We start from the raw sequence: 19,583 nt of genomic DNA on the forward strand, positions 1-19,583 counted from the left end.
AGATTCTCTTATTATTATTTGTTTCTAGTTGAAATTACATGTGTTGTGGACTTCACTGTTCCTGATGCTTGAACTTAGTTATAATTTGTTGTGTTTTAGCAGTGAAATCTTTTGTTTGGTCATTGTGGTAAAATTTTATGAATATCATTGAGAAAGAAAAATTGTTCTCGGGAATTATCGACTATGGTTGATTTGAATCCAGCATTCATCAACTTGTGTAGGTTTGCACTTCTGGAGCATTTTATCAGTGAAACTGATTGGAGCTGTTAATTTAATGCAGGCCAGACTAGCAGAGCTGAACTCTATGATCGGAAATGACACTAGAAATGGTTTTGGTGGTAATGAGATTCCTGGTTCAAGTCCCATGAGTGGTCAACTTCCTAGTAGTTCCATGGTATTTTTCTATTTTTTTTTTGTTTATTTTCCCCCATTATTGCTTTTGACCAACTTCAGGTTGCTATTGTGTATACCAGTTTCCTCTAATGAGTTAATTGCTCTGACTAGCTTTCGATATTCTTTCTGCAGGGCATGCATGGATTTTCTAACTATAACCACTATCATGATGGGAAACTTTTGGATCAAACTGATGATGTGCCAAGGTATGGTCAGGAATATGATCCAATACCAATCAAAAGCTTAGAGCGCACTCACACCGATTGTCAAATAATGAGAACCCTTTAAAAACTTTTCCTGGAATTTATAGGTTGGCTTAAAAATCTCTAAATTCTTTTTGTGGTTTAGTTTTGTTCCTTTTGTTTCTTTGATTGGACAACTTTCAAGAAAATGGTTATGTCAAACGAGGAAGAACACAATTTTTGGAATAAAGAATTCCATTATATCTCATTGAATATTTACAATCTTAATATCCAATTTATAGGCACACTAAGATGTGTTGGGGAGATTGATTGACAAGTCAAAGGCCTCGGACTTAATTAGAGGCTTGGAAATAGGTCGAGAAAGGGTTGAGATATCGCATATTCAGTTTGCAGATGACACACTATTTTTTCTTAAGGAGGATCATATCAAATTTTTTGGTGGACGTTGTGAGATCGTTTTGTGAAATGTTAGGGCTAAGAATCAATTGGGAGAAGAGTGCTTTGTTGGGTTTAAATTGCGATGAAGAAAAAGTGGATGAGTTAGCCAAGCAAATTGGATGTGGTAGGGAGAAATGGCCAATTAAATATTCGTGGGTGCCTTTAGGAGGTAATCCTTTAAAAAAACCGTTTTGGGAACCGACCATGACTAAGCTATGGAAGAAATTGGCAAGTTGGAAGAAATTATTTCTGTCAAGAGGGGGAAGGTTAACATTGATTGCAGCCGTTTTGAATGCTTTGTCGATGAACTTCATATCTCCTTTCGGGGTACCAAAGGGCAAAGCAAAGGCGATGGAGAAGATTATGAGGTATTTTCTTTGGGATGGAACTGAGGATGAATCACATTGTCATCTGGTTGCTTGGGGAGCAGATTTGTAGACCAAAAGTGAGAGGGGGTTTGGGAATTGGGAACATTTGTTTGAGAAACAAGACTTTGTTTGGAAAATGGTGGTTGGGGTTTTATGTACAAGATGAGACGTGGAAGAAAATTATAGTGAGTAAATATATGTTACAAGAGAATGGTTGTGATGTGGGTTTAGCTAGGAATGTGACGTTCAGATGCCCATGGAAGTTTTTTTCTAGATTTTATCCGACTTTTGATCTACTAGTGAGATCAGTGGTTAGAGCGGGTACTAAAATTAGGTTATGGGAGGACAGGTGGTGGAGGGATTATTCCTTCCGGGATCTTTATCCATCTTTATTTCAGCTTTCTTCGGCTCATAGTTTTCCTATATCTTATTTTGCTTCGTTTGAGAACTCGTCATCTCCCCATTCATGGGACATGCATTTTCGGAAAACATTGAGGGATGAAGAGTTAGACGAGTCGAGTTCGTTATGAGGAGTTATAGAGCGGATCAGATTGATTGAAGGGATGGATGTTTTCGGAGTGTGGCATGGGGATCCATCAGGTAGGTCCTTTTTCAGTTAAGTCATTCTTTGATTCCTTCTATTCGAACGGTCGCTTCCTTATCTTTCCGTTTTTTAACATCATTTGGAAGATTCGGATTCCAACCAAGATTCAAGTATTTTCATGGATTGCGGTTCTGAGTTACTTACAAACCTCTGAGATGATGCAAAAGAGATGACCAGCTTGTGCTATGTGCCCTAATTGGTGCGTGTTGCGTCGGAAGTAGACGGAAACTCAAGACCACATGTTGATTCATTGTACCTTCACAAGAAGATTGTTGGTTAGGGCTTTGGAAGAATGCCAAAATTGACGTAAGATTTATCCGCTATGGATCTTGGATAGTTTTTCGGTAAGAGGGGCATAATTTTTTGGAGAGTTGTACTTTATGGAATTTGTGGTCGGTGTGACTAGAGAGACAGGAGAATTTTTTGACGATATTGAAGTTATGGATGAAGAATGTTGGAAACATATCAAGATTAAATACTTAGGATTGAATCTCAGAATTTGAGAATGTTTCTTTATCAGATTTACTGAGAGACGGGGCTTTTGTTTATTGTTGATTTGGTTACGATATTGTTCAACATTTCCTCGATAGTGGACCTCTAGTCCAATTTCTGTATTTAAAACCTTTTTAATATTTAATAAAATTTTGTTTCTTATAAAAAACAATTGAAAGGAAACAAAATTGCAATCATTTTAATTAAGGGATATACTAAACATCTTAATTTACAAAGATATGATTTTGTCTGTTATCTCTAATTATATGTTCATATTTTCAACACTCCCCCTCAAGGTGGTGAATAGATAGTTATCATTCCCAGCTTGGACACAATCTCTTGAAACAACGGACCATCTAATCCTTTGGTGAATATGTCGGCAAGCTGATTACCCGAAGAGACATAAGGTGTACAAATTAAGCCACTATCTAGCTTCTCCTTGATGAAGTGTCTTATCAACTTCAATGTGCTTTGTTCGATCATGTTGCACTGGATTATGTGCAATGCCAATAGCTGACTTGTTGCCACAATAGTCTCATAGGCCCGCTCCTCTTTATTCTTAGATCGTCCAAGATAATCTTCAACCAAAGCACTCACAAACCCCTTGATCCATTGCTATGAATTCTGACTCAGCGCTTGACTTTGCTACAACATCTTGTGTCTTACTTCGCCATGTGACGAGATTTCTTCCGAGGAATGTACAATACCCTATGGTCGACCTTCTGTCACTAATTGGTCCAGTATAATCCACATCTGTGTAAGTTTCAATTACCATATTGCCATCTTTTGTTAACAAAATTCCTTTTCCTGGAGTGCAAGTATTTAAATACTCTGTCAACTGTACGTAATATCTCTTTTGGGTCATGCATGAATTGACTGATCACACTTACAACATATGCTATGTCTGGCTTGTGTGAGAGAGATAAACGAGTTTTCCCACAAGACGTTGATACATCTCTCTATTCACCATTTTGTCATCCCCGGGCCTCTTCAAGCTTATTATTGAATTCTATAGGTGTGTTAATTGATTTACAAGCCAATTTCCATGTTTCTCGGAGCAAATCAGTGATGTATTTCTGTTGGGATATGAATATCCCTTGCTTCGAATATGCTACTTCAATGCCAAGGAAGTACTTCAACTTCTGCAAATCTTTTATTTCGAAGCCAGTTGCTAGTCTTTGTTTAAGGCCTTGTTCCCTGTGATAAGACAAGTAAAATATTGACTAACCCAGATTTCGAGTGTTTAATGAACAAAGTATGGTCTCCCTGACTATGTTTGTATCTCATGGATTGCATTACTTGTGTAAGTTTTCAAAACCACGCCCGAGGAGATTGCTTGAGGCCATACAAGGTCTTTTTCAATCTACATACCTGTCCCTTTTTTACATTTTTTCCATATCCGATGGAATGCCCATATAAATCTCTTCGTCAAGGTTTCCATGTAAGAAATTTTTACATCAAACTGCTGCAGTACCCATCCATAATTTGTTGCCAAAGATAATAGAACTCTAAATGTTTTCATTTTAGCAACTGGAGAAAATGTTTCTTGATAGTCCACCCCATAAGTTTGTGTATAACCTTAAACCCTACTGATTTCTTTCCCAAAGGCAAATCAGTAATCTCCCAAGTGTTATTTTTCTCCAAAGCTTCTATTTCCACATTCATGGCTTGTTTCCAGTTTTCATTAGATAATGCTTCAGATAGTGTGGGAGGGATATGAATGTTATTCAAACTTACTAAGAAGTTTTTATGTGATGGTGAAAAATTGTTAAATGTTACGACATGGGACAGTGGGTAGCATTGGTGTTTTATGCAATCTCTGTTTCTTCTGCAAAGGGCAGTAGGAACGTTTAAGCTAGGGGTCATATAACGAGTGAGGTGTATGTTCGTTGTGTGTGATGGGATTTTCAATTGTTGCCTTAGGTGTAGAGCTCGGTTCGGACTCTTGGATTTGCACAAGTTCAGGGACTGAGCCTTGAATAGGTTCAACTAAACAATCTCTGGACATTTTCTGAGACAGATTGAGGGCTTGGTAGATGAGGACTGGAGAAGGTAGGTAAAATAAAAGGATCATCATCCTCCTCATCTTCCATACCTGAATCATCCTCCTTATCTTCCAAACCTGGATGCTCCCCCTGAAGATGAGGAGTGGGTAAATAAGGTTCATTTTCATGGAATGTGACATCAACTGAAACAAATAACTTTTTGGAAGGAGGATGATAGCATTTGTAGCCCTTTTGGGTTGATGAATACCCAACAAATACACACTTAAGAGCTCTAAGATCCAACTTACCATAATTATGACTATGAACATGAACATGAACAAAACACGCACCCGAACACTTTTGGTGGTAATTGATTAATGTGTAGATCAGGAAAGGAGGTCGTGAGCATTTGAAGAGGACTTTTATCACCTAAAACTTAAGAGGGGAGCCAATTAATGAGATGTGCAGCTGTTAAGACAGCATTTCCCCAATAATACTCAGGCATATGGTTTTGGTATTGAGCAAGCGACTATTTTTCCTTTCAGCAAGTCCATTTTGTTGTAGAGTATTAACACAAGATGACTCACGGATAATGCCTTCTTTTTGAAAATATGAGTGAAGAACCTGATTGAAATAGTCTTTGGCATTATCAGACCCGAGCCTTTTTATTTTGACCCCAAATTGGTTTTGAATCATGGTATGAAACTGTGGAATGATAGAACACGCATCAGATTTATATTTTATGAAGCAATACAGACTGTTTTCTTATTATCTTCCAATAACAATATACAGTCCAACTATATATAGTTGATGTGATCCCATCAACTAAGGAAACAGAATAACAAACTAAGGAAACAGAATAACCTAAATCTAATCAAATCTAAATAACTAAGGAAACAGAATAACAAACTAAGGAAATAGAATAACCTAAATCTAATCAAATCTAAATAATAAATAAATATTATTCTTCTACACTCCCCCTCAAGCTGGGTTGTATATATTATGCAAACCAAGCCTGGAGTTTAATTCATTGAAAGCAGCTCTTGGAAGTGCTTTGGTGAGAATATCAGCAGTCTGCTGTCGTGTTGGAACATAACTGAGTTGAACAATTCCATTGTTCACCTTCTCTGATATGAAATGTCTATCGATCTCAATATGTTTAGTTCTGTCATGATGGACAGGATTTTTGGCTATACTGATGGCAGCTTGACTGTCACAAAACATCTTTACTTTGTCTTGTGTCTGAACCTTGAGCTCTTTTAACAGCCTTTGAAGCCACATTCCTTCACAAATTCCTAATGCCAAGGCACGGTACTCTGATTCAGCACTACTGCGAGAAATAATAGCTTGCTTTTTGCTTCTCCACGTCACAAGGTTACCCCAAACATATGAACAATAACCAGTGATTGATCTTCTATCTGTTAGTTCTCCTGCCCAACTAGCATCGGTGTAGATTTCTATATCCCGATTTTTATACTTTCTAAATAGAAGACCGTGTCCTGGAGTCATCTTCAGGTATTTCAAAATTCGAATTACTGCTTCCATATGATCCTCATTTGGATCATTCATGTGTTGACTTACTACACTGACAGAGTATGCAATGTCGGGTCTAGTATGAGATAGATAGATGAGCTTACCAACTAGTCTCTGATACCTTCCTTTATCCACAAGGCTGCTGTCCTCACTCCTGATCATCTTCTTATTAGGATCCATAGGCGTGTCAACAGGTTTGCATCCAAGTAAACCTGTTTCACTTAACAAATCTAGTATATATTTTCTCTGGGATATGATAATTCCTTCTTTGGAACGAGCCACTTCCATTCCTAGAAAATACTTCATGTTCCCAAGGTCCTTGATATCAAACTCCGCAGCCAACATATTTTTGAGACTGATAATTTCCTCTGAATCATCTCCTGTCAGTATGATATCATCAACATATACTATGAGAATAGCAATTTTCCCTCCTGGTTTGCTTTTTACGAACAATGTATGATCTGCCTGACACTGGTGATACTCATTAGCGATTACAACCTTAGCAAACCTATCAAACCAAGCTCGTGGTGACTGCTTCAGGCCATACAAGGACTTTTTAAGTTTACATACTAACCTGCTGTTTGGCTTGGTTTCTATTCCTGGAGGGATAGTCATATAAACTTCTTCTTCTAAATCCCCATTCAGAAAGGCATTTTTTACATCAAGTTGGTGAAGAGGCCAATCCAGATTCACTGCAAGAGAGAGTAAAACTCGAACTGTGTTGAGTTTGGCAACTGGAGCAAATGTCTCCTGGTAGTCAATCCCATATGACTGCGTGAAACCTTTGGCCACAAGTCTAGCCTTGAATCTTTCAACACTGCCATCTGCTTTGTATTTTACTGTGAATACCCACTTACAACCAACTGGGTTTTTGCCATGTGGCAGCTCTACAAGAGTCCATGTCTTGTTCATTTCTAAAGCCTTAAACTCCTCTTCAACTGCCTTCTTCCATGCTGGAATCCTTAGAGCTTCCTGTACAGAATTAGGCACTTGTATGTTGTCAAGAGTTGAAATAAATGTTCTGTAAGTAGGCAGCAACTTCCCATAGGCAACATGCTTCTCAATAGGATGATTAGTGCACCCTCTAACACGTTTCCGGTGGGCGATTGGCTGATCCAAATCATCAATCATAAAATCATCATGGGCAGGAGAGTCTGGTGCTGATGATTGAGAATTCTGAGTTGGAATGATGTCATGTATATGCTCGATGGGTTTTCTCCTTCTATAGACACGTAGTTCGGAGTTTCGAGTGTCGACTTGTGGTTGTTTTAGATCAAGTGGAGCAGTTTCAGTAGTAGGAGTAGCTAATGTTGGAACTATTTCAGGCCTAGGTATGGACACAGAAGTGGACATTTGTTGGGCTGGTGCTGGAACTATTTCAGGCTCGAAAAGATACACAGGAGCGGGTATTTGTTGGGCTGGTAAATCATTGATATCTAGGAAAGGATCCGAAGTCTGGGTTTCCCCCTGAAAGTCGGATTTGGAGAACTAGGGCTGATGTTCAAAGAATGTTACATTCATGGTGTTGTATACTCTTCGAGTGATTGGAGAGTAACACTTGTAACCTTTTTGGTTGGAGGAGTATCCAATAAATATACACTTTAGAGATCTTGGATCGAGTTTAGTGCGATGATGTTGGTGAATGTGAACAAAGGAAGAACATCCAAAGATTTTGAGTGGTAGATCTGAAGAAAAGGACTGAATGTGAGGATATGCATTGAGAAGTGTCTTACGGGGGGTTTGAAATTTTAAGACTCGGCTTGGCATCCTATTGATGAGGTAAGTTGCAGTAAGAATGGCCTCTCCCCATAAATACTTAGGGACATTGTTGGTGAACATGATAGCACGGGCAACTTCGAGTAAGTGTCTATTTTTCCTTTCCGCCACTCCATTTTGTTGTGGGGTATCCACACAAGAACTTGTGTGAATGATACCGTGTTTGGAAAAATAAGATCCAAGGACAGAGTTGAAGTAATCCTTAGCATTATCAGTCTTAAGAACTTTGATCTTGCTTTGGAATTGGGTGGATATCATGGAGTGAAATGTTTGGAAGATCATGGATGTTTCTGATTTTTCCTTCATGAGAAAGGTCCAAGTAATTCTTGTGTGATCATCTATGAATGTAACAAACCACCTAGCCCCATTAATATTCTTGACGCGTGCGGGTCCCCAGATAACTATGAATTATAGAGAATGGAGATGAAGGTTTGTATTGTAAGCTTGGATAGATACTTCTTGTATGTTTAGCAAGTTGACAAAATTCACATTGGTAAATGCTTGAACCTTTATTAATGAATAGATGGGGAAACAACTTTCCTATATAATCAAAGTTAGGATGACCAAGGCGAAGATGCCATAACATAACTTGGCTTTCAACAGACGCTAAATTAGAAAAAGACACAGAATTTGGGAAACACTTGACTGAATTTGATGTAGGACCAAGGCCCGGTGAGTGAACTCGTCTACTGAGGTGATTATTTCCTTTGAGCAAATACAGGCCATCATGCATCTCAGCACTGCCAATCACCTTCCCCGAATCCACTGCCTGAAAATCACAAAGATTGGAATAGAACTTAGTCACACAGTTAAGATCCCGCGTAAGTCGGCTGATAAAAATCAAATTACAATTCAATTTTGGAACATAAAGAACATAAGAAAGTTGAAGGTCCTTTGTCAATTGAATTGATCATATTCCTGCCACAGGTGATACAGAGCCATCAGCTATTCGGACTCCAGAATTATTCGTGCACGGCTGATAATTTTTTAGGAGGCTGGAGTCTCCAGTCATGTGATCTGAGGCCCCTGAGTCGATTATCCATGGCTGCAAGGATTTATTTTTGACAATATGAGCGTAGGACATGATACCTTGGTGTGCAAGAAGCACCGTGTGTGACTCGGTAGGTGCTTGGGATGGTTGTCCGGGGCTCAATGTTTGATTTAGCATTTTCTGCAGTGCCTTTATTTGCTCTCTAGTGAAAGGACTACCCTCGGTACTAATCTCTGTGGTGGTGGCATTATTTGCACGGGTTTCTCTCTCAACCCGAGTGTTGGATGGCTTCCAATCTACTGGTTTGCCGTGTAATTTCCAGCAAGTAGCCTTGACATGACCCAGTTTCTTGCAATGGTCACACCAGGGCCGTCCCTTGCCAGACCTATTGGGTTGAGAGGAATTGTGGGTGAATAAAGCCGAGCTTTCCACTCCGGATTTACTTTCTGTTAACATCAACCTTTTCCTACTTTCCTCTCTCCTAACTTCTGCAAAGGCCTCTCTAAGGTTAGGAAATGGCTTGATTCCCATGACTCTCCCCCTGACTTCATCTAGGTCTCTATTTAGGCCAAGGAGAAATCGAACTGTCCTTTTCTGCTCAACAATCTTCTTATACAGTGCAGAATCATCAACACACTTCCAAGAATATACTTCGTATAGGTCTAGTTGCAGCCGGTAGCGTGTGAGAGTGTTATAGTATTGAGTAACGCTCATATCCCCTTGTTTAAGATCATACAGTCTCGTCTCAACCTCAAGTAGTTCAGAGGTATTTTCTGTGCTTGAGTATGTTTCAAGTGCCGCTTCCCATATGTCCTTGGCTGTTTTGTGAAGTAGGAAATTGTCCCCAACTTCAGTAGTCATGGAATTTATCAGCCAAGACATAACAAGGTGATCATCAATCTTCCAAGATCGGTGTTTGGGATCCGTAGTCTGCGGAGCCGCAGTTTCACCCGTGAGATGTCCATCTTTCACTCTACCGCAAATATACATGAACACAGATTGTGACCATTGAAGATAATTCTGGCCATGGAGTTTGTGGTTTGTAACAATATTAGAGGAGAAGTCAGGGATGGAGGAGATTGGGGAATTGACTTCGAAGGAAGTGACTTCCGAGGAAGATGCATTCGATGTCATGCCGTAGTTAGTGCCGTATTTAGTCATGCGTATGGCTGAACGACTAAGGACGAAGAAGGGATGAGGGCTGCCGTACTAATAAGAATTAAAAGAGGCGGCTATGGACGGCTTCGCCGGACGAATAAGAAAGAAAAGAGGCGGCTAGGGTACCGAGATCGGCTCTGATACCATGAAGCAATACAGACTGTTTTCTTATTATCTTCCAATAACAATATACAGTCCAACTATATATAGTTGATGTGATCCCATCAACTAAGGAAACAGAATAACAAACTAAGGAAACAGAATAACCTAAAAATCTAATCAAATCTAAATAACTAAGGAAACAGAATAACAAACTAAGGAAATAGAATAACCTAAATCTAATCAAATCTAAATAATAAATAAATATTATTCTTCTACATTTTATCAAGAATATCCAACACATGCGGCTATAATCATCAATAAAAGAAATGAATCAGCGGGTTCCAGAAAGATTTGGAATAGGAGATGGACCCCAAAAATGCCATGTATTAAATAAAAAGGGTTTGAACATCTTTTATTGCTTTGAGGAAAAGATATACGCTTGTGCTTTGCGAATCACAAACGTCGCAAGAAAAAGACTCAATATCTAATCCCTTAAATAAGCTAGGAAACAAGACTTTGAGAGTTTGAAAGGACGGATGACCAAATCTATGATGTTGAAGCCAGATTGTTCTTGATTTGAGGAGAGAGAGGCAGAATTAGGTTGCTTGGGCAGATTGTTTGGTGAGTCAAGGTAGTAAAGTCCACCTCCTTCCTTGGCACGCCCAATCGTCTTTCCCGATGCTTGGTCCTGAAATTCACAATAAGAGGAGTAAAAAATCACATCGCAAGACAAGTCTAGTGTTAATTTCTGTACAGAGATAAAGTTAGTGGACAGTTTGGGGACATGAAGCACTTGTTTTAAGGTAATGGAAGGACTTGATTCAATGTCACCTAACCCTGCTACTGTGATTAATGAACCGTCAGCAGTAGTAATTTTGTAGTGCTAGGACAAGGGGTATATGAACAGAAATTTGTGATGAGTGTGTCATGTGATCAGTGGCTCAGGAGTCTATGACCCACAAGTTGGCAAAACGGCTAGTGGAAGCATTAAATCCAATAGAAATAGGAAACTTACCAGACAGTGTCAATGATCATGTACCTGGCGATTTCCCAAGAGAGGTCAAGAAAGCCCTTAACTGCTAAATTTCTTCCTTGTTGAATTCCTTTGAAAGTGGAGTATCTGTGTGCTCAGTAGGCTGCTGGACAGTCATATGGGCTTGGCTCCAAGTCCTCTGTTGTTTTCCTTTATTGCCCTGATCCTTATATGATGGTTTGCATCGATCACGAGTATGCCCTGTTATGCGACATTTGGGACACCACAATTCGTCTTTAGAGCCCGGGGACAGATTTCTTGGGGCAGTAGCCTTTCCAGGGTTGAGATGGTCACTGTTCCTGTTAGTCACCAATGAGGAGCTCTCCACACTTTGAGGTCTAAGCATGACACCGTGCCTACTTTCCTCTGATCGAATGATGGCTATAACCTCGTTCAAAGATGGAATTTGGTCCCTCACAAGGATTTGAACATGGACTTGATCGAATTCAGGATTGAGTCCGACGAGGAAGTCATAAACCCAATCTTGTTCGATATAATTTTCAATTATTGTTGTATCTTCTGGACACCTGGTCTCGAAGCATCGATAATGATCAATCTCTCGTCACAATTTTTTTATTAGATTATTAGCATACTCTGTTACAAATTTATTTTCTTGAGTAGCCAAGCCTGTTTGTACTTTGATTTCATAGATTTGGGCAGCATCTCCCTTCTTGGAATATGTTTGCCGTATGCTGTCCCAAATCTCCTTGACAGTGGTGAGAAACATGCATGTATCGCTGATTTCAGGCATCATAGAATTGCATAGCCAAGCCACAATAAGGGAGTCTTCTTCATCCCAGCCAGCGAACTTAACCAGATGGTTAAGCTTTCCTTTGCGCCCCTTCAATGTGGTCCCGACGAGCTGTGACCAATTTTAAAAGTTTTTTCCATTCAACCGATAGACAGAATAGATTTGCTGTAATTCTCCAACAGCTGGAAGGGTTTCAGGAATTCCGGCCTTTCAGCCATTGACAATTGCAATCATAAGAAATCGAAGGACCTGTCATATCAGACTAAATCAACGGAAATGAATTTGCGTATTAGATCTGAATTGATCGAGCCTTACGGCTCTGATACCATGTCAAACGAGGAAGAACACAATTGCTGGAAATAATGAATTCCATTATCTCTCATTGAATATTTATGATCATTAATATCCAATTTATAGGCACACCAAGATAACAAAAGAAAGGAAACAGAATTGTAATCTCTTTAATTAAGTGATCTCCTGATTATCCTAATTTACTATGATCTGGTTATGTCCATTATCTCTAATTATATCTTCATATCTTCAACAAGTTCCACGCTTTTGAATTTGTTCAGCCATTTATATTTCGATATTAACTGGAATTACATATTTTCCTATGAATTAAGAAATATCTTTTGCATTCCACGTGACCGTTTTATATTGGATTATATTTCATGGTTATGGATTTGTAAAGCAAGAGAGTTTGCTTGCATGTGATTTTAGTTTCTTATTTTTGTCATTTCTTTATAATCGACTTGAGAATTAACATTGTTATGTCGCAGCAGGTAGCCATAAATCACTTTGAAAATGCATTGAAGATATTTGATACTTTCCTTTGGAAGTTTAGACTTCGGATACCATAGAAATGGAAAGAAATTGTAATCATCTTGGTAACCAGTGCAAGAATTTGATATTTATTACATACTACCTCATAGGACATGTAAGCTTAAATCCAGTCGAAACAGCATTCCGATCTAGTGCACCTGCCCTATCCTCCTTTCCATTCCAGTTGGTTATTGTTATTAGTCACAGAACGCACATGTTCCATGACAATGTGTGCAATATTTGTGCATTTTTTACATGAATAAACAAAAAAATTATAAATCACGTCTTTGGCCACACACATTTGGTATATCAAAGTAGTTATTGTGACATCTCATGCTGTCATGCTTAATATACTGTATAGGTAATTGAAGGCATTTGTTTCCCAATTTTTTTCATGCACTGTGAGTTCTCGATGTGTTCATTTTTCGGCGATGAAGTGGCATTCGAGGATATCGAGTGCTTCCAAGGTTCCTGTCTCCACCAAATTATTGTGATTCAAAGTTTTCAAATTTAGTTACTTTTCAATATGGAGTCCAAACAATTCTTCTTTTGTTCCTTAAGCTTAAAATCAGAAACTTTTGCGTGCCATCGGCATCTTCAAATTAAAATTTCTGTGTTTACATCCTTGTTCTTGTGACACATCTCATAAACACGTGTACCTTATTTATTTACTTATATAGCTCGTAATATGGCATTTTTCATAGAATTTCGTAAAGAAATGTCCTTGTTCTGATGAATTGAAATTACAGAAATGTTGCAGGACATATCGTAGACGATATGCTAAATAAAAATGCGTATCCTTTTGGAGTCGAGCAGAGTACAGCCGGTCAAATTTCTCACAGTCCAAAAATACACAACGGGGTCGATTCTTTTGTGTCTGATGGTAATACCACGACTTGCCACTCTTGGCAGAGGGACATACTTTCTTTTATCTGACATATGATGAAATTCTTCCCCCCAGAGGAAGGTCCTGGAATAGAGAACTTTCAAATTAATGGGGATGCTAAACCAGGATGCAAACTCTTAGGCTGTGGATTCCCTGTACGTGGAACTTCACTCTGTATGTTTCAGGTATGACCAATGGTATTAATAATTAGTTGCTACATTATCATATGAATTTTTTTGGTTTTAGTATATGACTTTTTTGTTACCTTTTTATTGATGTATCAGTGGGTTCGTCATTATCCAGATGGCACAAGGCAGTATATTGAGGGTAACGGTCCAAACGGTTTTTCATTTTCTGTTACAATTGTTATCTGTGATTGCCTATTTTGTAATAGGTGTGGACGATAGTGTTGATTAAAAGTTGTATTAGATTTGCTTAAGAAATCGACCTTTTTCCTTGGTCACTTGCTTATGTAACAGGTGCCACCAATCCAGATTACGTAGTGACAGCTGATGATGTCGATACAATCATAGCTGTTGAGTGCATACCGATGGATGACCAAGGACGACAGGTACTTTAATAAGTCACTTCAAGGGTCTGTTAGTAGCTGTTTGACCCGTGGAAAACTTGAAATCACGTCTTTCTTATCTAACCCCTTGTGGGTTCCACACCTTGAACTACCTCAAGGCCCAATAATCCTTTTTCGTTTTCCCTGCACCAACTTCCCACATGTTCAGGGTTGAGTCTCCAAATTTAAAGTGAAAAATTAAATTATTTCTTCTTCCAATTCTTTTCTTTAACTTTTTAAGAAAAATCTTTTGATACCTCAATTATAACACAGCAAATAAAGAATTATGAATCACGGGAAAACAAAAATGAACTTGAACATATATTGCCCAATGAATCATGGACTTCTGTGGAGTCAATAGTTGGTGTTTATTTATAATCTAGTTTTGTAGCACACGCTGATTCAATTTATGTGATTTTCAGGGCGAACTTGTCAGGATTTTAGCAAATGATCACAACAAAATAACATGTGGTGAGTGAAATGGTATTGGAATAAGACACCTCATATTAGTGCTTGAAATCTTGACTCTCTGCTGATCAATGATAGTAATTTCGCAGGCAGGTGCATTGGATTTGTGGTTTACTTGCTTTCGCTGAAATTTGAAATGTTGAGTTGTGTTTCCTATTTGACTCGATTCAACTAAATTCTAACCTCTTTACCAGTCAGCTTCATGCATACTTCTATGACACTACTGGATTCCTTTATTCTTCAACTATAATGATTCAAATAATCTTTTATTCTTCCTAATTTAGGCTGGTTTTTAATCCTTTGGGTTAGCCTGTGTTTTCTCAGCTTTGATCTTAACATTTATTCAAGAGATTAAACTTTTATTGTCTTCTCATTTGAAATTTCGCAAGTCCTCATTTCGTATTTCACATTCTAGTTATAGTTCATCCACCCTTTTTCTCTCTCTTTATCTAGAGTACTTAAATAGGTAATCACTTTTTTCCCCTAGAAACAGAAAGAGCAAAGTGACTTTATTTAACATAAAAAAAGCAACGTGCATGCAAAGGGAACTAGGTCAAGACTTCCCAAGAACTAAAATACAATATATAAGTGAATTACATAGCGCACCAAAAGAATACGTCCAAACATCACTAGATGATCTTGAAAGAAATGTGTAAATATGGGCAGCTTATCCTATGTATTCTACGGAGGCATTTGATATTTCTAGGGAGCTTGTCCTCTGAGAATAAGTGAACCTGCAGGAAGAATGAGCACTTCTGATTTCTATAACCAGAAGAAGATTCCATATAGATAATTAAACTTGGAAATGTTGTGTGGGAAAAAATTTCTTTCCTGCATCGTTTTAGTCAATCTAAGATGTTTGAATTTAGATGGGCTAATTTTTGTATGTATTCTATCATCTTTTGCCTGATGTTATCTCGGAAAGTATTAGCAAATTGTCTTTGTTTTCAGCGCCATCAATTTTTAGGAGTCTATGGCATATAGATTTGCAAACTTCAGGTTGTTATCTTGTCATGATATTTAGTTAGTTAAATCGGAGAAAAAAATTGCATTCAATAAGATGTTTCAGAAGCTTTTTCACCTGCTGAGTTTTAAAGTAATTCTTCTAATTTGTGATTATAAGTTAAGATTTTATGCGTATGCTAACTTGCACATGAATATAATAAGTTGCAATTAGATTTTAAGACAAAGTAACTGTATGACAAATAGCTAGGTAAATAAAGGTCAACCTTTTCATCTGAAACCAACTTAAATACCATAAAATATATCCTCATCCTGTTCTGCCACACCCCAAAAAAGTAATAAATAATGAAAGAAACCAAAATCTTGGTTGCAAGGTCAGAAAGGAGATGTCGTTGGTCTACTTTTGTGAATAGTTATACTCATTAATGCTAATTTTTCTGCCTGTGTGTTTCTATTGAGTGTTATAAATGAATGCAGATGAAGAGATGCAAGAGGAGATTGATTCATATCTTGCTAAAGGCCAAGCAAAATTTCTTGTTATGATTCTTGTAAGTTGCTGAGTTTCTTGATGAATATAAATTCAATGTGCTTTGCTCTATGTAAATGTGGGATCTCATATATTTAATCTTTTTGCTGCTACGAACGCTGGTTTAAGATGATTGCTCATCATATTCTTGTCCTTTCGGAGTTCAGGCATCTCATCAAACTTTCTAATACAATTGGTCTAACCTCATTTAGATAAATATACAAATTTTCATGATAAAAATAGTGACATACGGTGGCTCAAGCGCTGCTCAAGGCACATTTTAGCCACATTTCGTGCAGGTCCTGCACAACTAAAAAACACAACTCGCCAAGTGCTACCATGGACCTAAGGCAACATCCGTGCCCAGTACGTGTATAACTCCGAGTCCATCTGTCTTTTAACGGGGGACCCATGCACGTGCATGTGTATTGTCTTTGTTTAACAAATGGCCCAACTCATAAAGCATCATCACGGACTTGTGTCCTCCTCTAGGACACGTTTTTGGTTCCACAACATGCTTACTGACCAATGAACGGATGCCTCATGCATGCGTGCATGGTTAATGCAAGCCAAACTGAAACGATACAGAGTACATCCCAACCTAGATTTCAAAATCTTAACTAAGTAATAAGTTTCCAACTTGAGTCCCAAATTTACAACAAAAACCTTGAGTATCTTATTAAATTATTTTATTGATTTTCAAAGTTAATGGAATTGTGAAAATTTACTTAGGTATGTTTTGGGACATTGTGAGATATTTATTATAACATGGTACCAATCATTGAAGTGTAGATTGTCTGAAATGACAAACATATTGAAATAAAGCTACCATCAGAGCTTTATGTACTTTTAAGCTTGACCGCTTCATGTAAAGCTCTATTTTCACAAATCTACTTCTGATTTCCTTGTAGCCTGCCATTCCTGTACATTTAAAAATTCAGGTTTTTGAATCTCTTTCAAAATGATGTTCTGGACCATTTTATGCAAAGCCCTCATTTTCACAAGTCCGCGTCTGGTTTCCTTGTACTCGCTATTTTTTAGATTTCTCTTTTTTGAACTGATCACAGACTTCTAAATATTGAACAGTTAGATTCCTCAGAGAACTGGGAGCATGCTACTCTATATTTGAGACGTTTAGGCTTTCAGGTTAAGGTTGAGAAAACGCAGGCTGCTGTGATTGTGGAGAAATATTCTGAAGAAGTATTGGTATGCTCTTGTTTTATATCACCCGAAGCCATCTTAAGATTTTGAACTGCAGTCATAAAGTAGTTCTATTGATTTATTCATGTTCCTAACAGGACATATGTGGAAGTTAAGCATTAATACAATTAGATCTATCAACCGAGTAACTGCATAACTGGAAAATACACAGTTGCAAATTTTGCGTTTGTTTCTTTCTTCTTGCTACAAAGTTGGTCAGGTTGATTACTGCACACTGATTAGAAACAAAGTAAAACTGATGGATGTAGAAAGGACAATAATGATATATCTATCAAGTTTGGGGCTTTCTTAATAACGTAAACGGACTGACGCATCTCCTGACTATTCAGTGGGTAGATTTGTTATTAAGCCTGTTAGACTGCAACTTTTTCATTGTTTTCTTTTTTTTTTCACTTCTGTTTGCAGATCAAAATACCAAGTGGACCTTCCACGCAATTTGTTTTGAAATGTGCAAATGGCTCATCATATCCCTTTAGCACAACTAATGGTGACATCCGGTAATGCTCTATTTCACTTAAAAATTAAATATCTGCTCAAACCTGCTTCATATGATTACAGCTTTACATCTTGGAGTGGTCCTGTCATTCTATTTCTTAAGGAGCTCCTATTCTTCTGTTTCTGTAACCATGTGGTATAATCAACGAAAATGTGTGTTCTGTCCTGTTCAATGGTGCTGATTTTCATTCTGGGAGGTGGTTTTCGATCTCATAATTTGCACTGGATGGAGATGATGAGGGGCATTTCATGGGTGCTCCTATTCATTTACCTCATTTTACTGAATGTGTTGAGGGGAGATAGTTCATCCAGTTATTTGCATGGCCCAAGTGAACACGGAATTTTCTTTTAGTTTCCTTCTATTCAGAAGAAAGGGAAATTGTTGAACTAAAACAAAAGGAAAAGAACTGATTAAGATGGTCAGTTTCTGAACTGGCATCTCAAAAGCGTGAAATTTTAAAGATTTGGTGACTCAGATGCAAAATTTTGATTAGTTACAGAAACTTTCTGTTGTTTTCAATAATAAATATAGTTTTTCATATATTGGCAACATTTGAAACTTGAAACCTGTAGCTCATGTGGTCCTGACTCATTTAATAGTTTACTCAAACATAAACATAATTTTTTTGCTGCTTATTAGTAGTCATCCTGATTTTAACGTTCATATGATGATTTTTCGGGTTTCAATTTAACTTACTCCTAGTTTCATTTTCGTAAGTTTGTTATTAAAATTGATGGGGGTTATAGTTAACCACTCCCATCCATTTCACCTCTGCCAGTAAATGTCAAATTTTTATGCAGGAATTTGTTACATTGCTTCTCATCTGGTAGTAAATAAATTTAGAATCTGAACCTACTCTGGAAACAAGTTGTATAGGATATCAATTTTGGTAGCTGTCGTGCTTGTCCTTTGCTTCTAACTTTACCTTGTCATTTTGGACTTAAAACAGTCAAGAAGTAGGCTCTATACCTTCATTGCTCCTCTATGTGCACATGTATTTTTAATTTTACTTTTTTTTTCAATATTGGAAAATCATTTTAGTATTGTCCGCTGTACTTCTTTTTTGAATGGAAGGATTTCTAAATTTATAGAACATAATTCTTTTTTAAGTGTTTTGTGATCTCTGATGAGAACTGATCCATATGTTTCATGTAGAATGCGAGAGAAAGTTGTGCTGACTATGAGAATTTTCCAGAGCAAGGTAATCTTTCATGGCTTTTGTACCCCCACATGAGGGTGAGAAGAACTAGTGATAAGGGATATAATCGGCCTTTTCATATTAGTCATTGATACTTGTCTCCATACATTGATGGAGTACATGCAGATACTACTATTAATTGGTTCGTGTTTGGATTTGAATGTTTGACTTGATTTTCATTTAATCTTTTTTTTCAACTTGACACAGGCTTTGGATGAAAACAGGAAGGCTAAGGCATGATTCGTATTTCTACGTACAGAAGTTTACATTTGTTGTCAAATTCTCTGTTACTACACTGTCGGAGGTTTCGCCATTCTTTCCTATTGCGAGATGTATCACGGATGCCCCGTCTGTAAATGAGCCACTGACGAATATTCACTGTTGTAGAAGACTTGATACTGTGGTGTAGTGGAAGATTAGGTGCATAGATGGAAGCAGTAACTTACAGCCATTCTTGATTTTTTTTGTTGCAACAGGAATGCTGAGTGTGTGTTTTTAGTTCAGAAATGAATATTTTTTATATTCTTTTTCCTGTTTTTGTTGTAATTCTGTAAGTTTGTACAGGTTCATATTTTTTAACATACTTTCTAGTTTGTGGTAGGTCTGAA

General features: G+C 37.7%; 1 protein-coding gene across 4 annotated transcripts in view; it reads left to right on the forward strand.

The window, feature by feature from the left end:
- LOC142539411 (uncharacterized) overlaps positions 1-19,583 on the forward strand; it is a 36,585-nt gene extending 17,002 nt beyond the window's left edge. For 3 of the 4 annotated variants that reach the window (XM_075644848.1, XM_075644851.1, XM_075644850.1), the window contains 12 exons: positions 281-394; positions 526-599; positions 13,399-13,532; positions 13,611-13,720; positions 13,820-13,862; positions 14,015-14,106; positions 14,526-14,574; positions 16,012-16,082; positions 17,147-17,266; positions 17,687-17,778; positions 18,933-18,978; positions 19,183-19,583. In XM_075644848.1, the coding sequence (XP_075500963.1) occupies positions 281-394; positions 526-599; positions 13,399-13,532; positions 13,611-13,720; positions 13,820-13,862; positions 14,015-14,106; positions 14,526-14,574; positions 16,012-16,082; positions 17,147-17,266; positions 17,687-17,778; positions 18,933-18,978; positions 19,183-19,215 (978 nt within the window). In that variant the 3' untranslated portion in view covers positions 19,216-19,583. Of the gene's footprint in view, positions 1-280; positions 395-525; positions 600-11,726; positions 11,743-13,398; positions 13,533-13,610; positions 13,721-13,819; positions 13,863-14,014; positions 14,107-14,525; positions 14,575-16,011; positions 16,083-17,146; positions 17,267-17,686; positions 17,779-18,932; positions 18,979-19,182 lie in introns of all 4 variants that reach the window. The other variant, XM_075644852.1, reaches the window with a different exon arrangement.

This window comes from Primulina tabacum, chromosome 3 (assembly GCF_025594145.1).
Source record: "Primulina tabacum isolate GXHZ01 chromosome 3, ASM2559414v2, whole genome shotgun sequence".
Classification (NCBI taxonomy): Eukaryota; Viridiplantae; Streptophyta; class Magnoliopsida; order Lamiales; family Gesneriaceae; genus Primulina; species Primulina tabacum.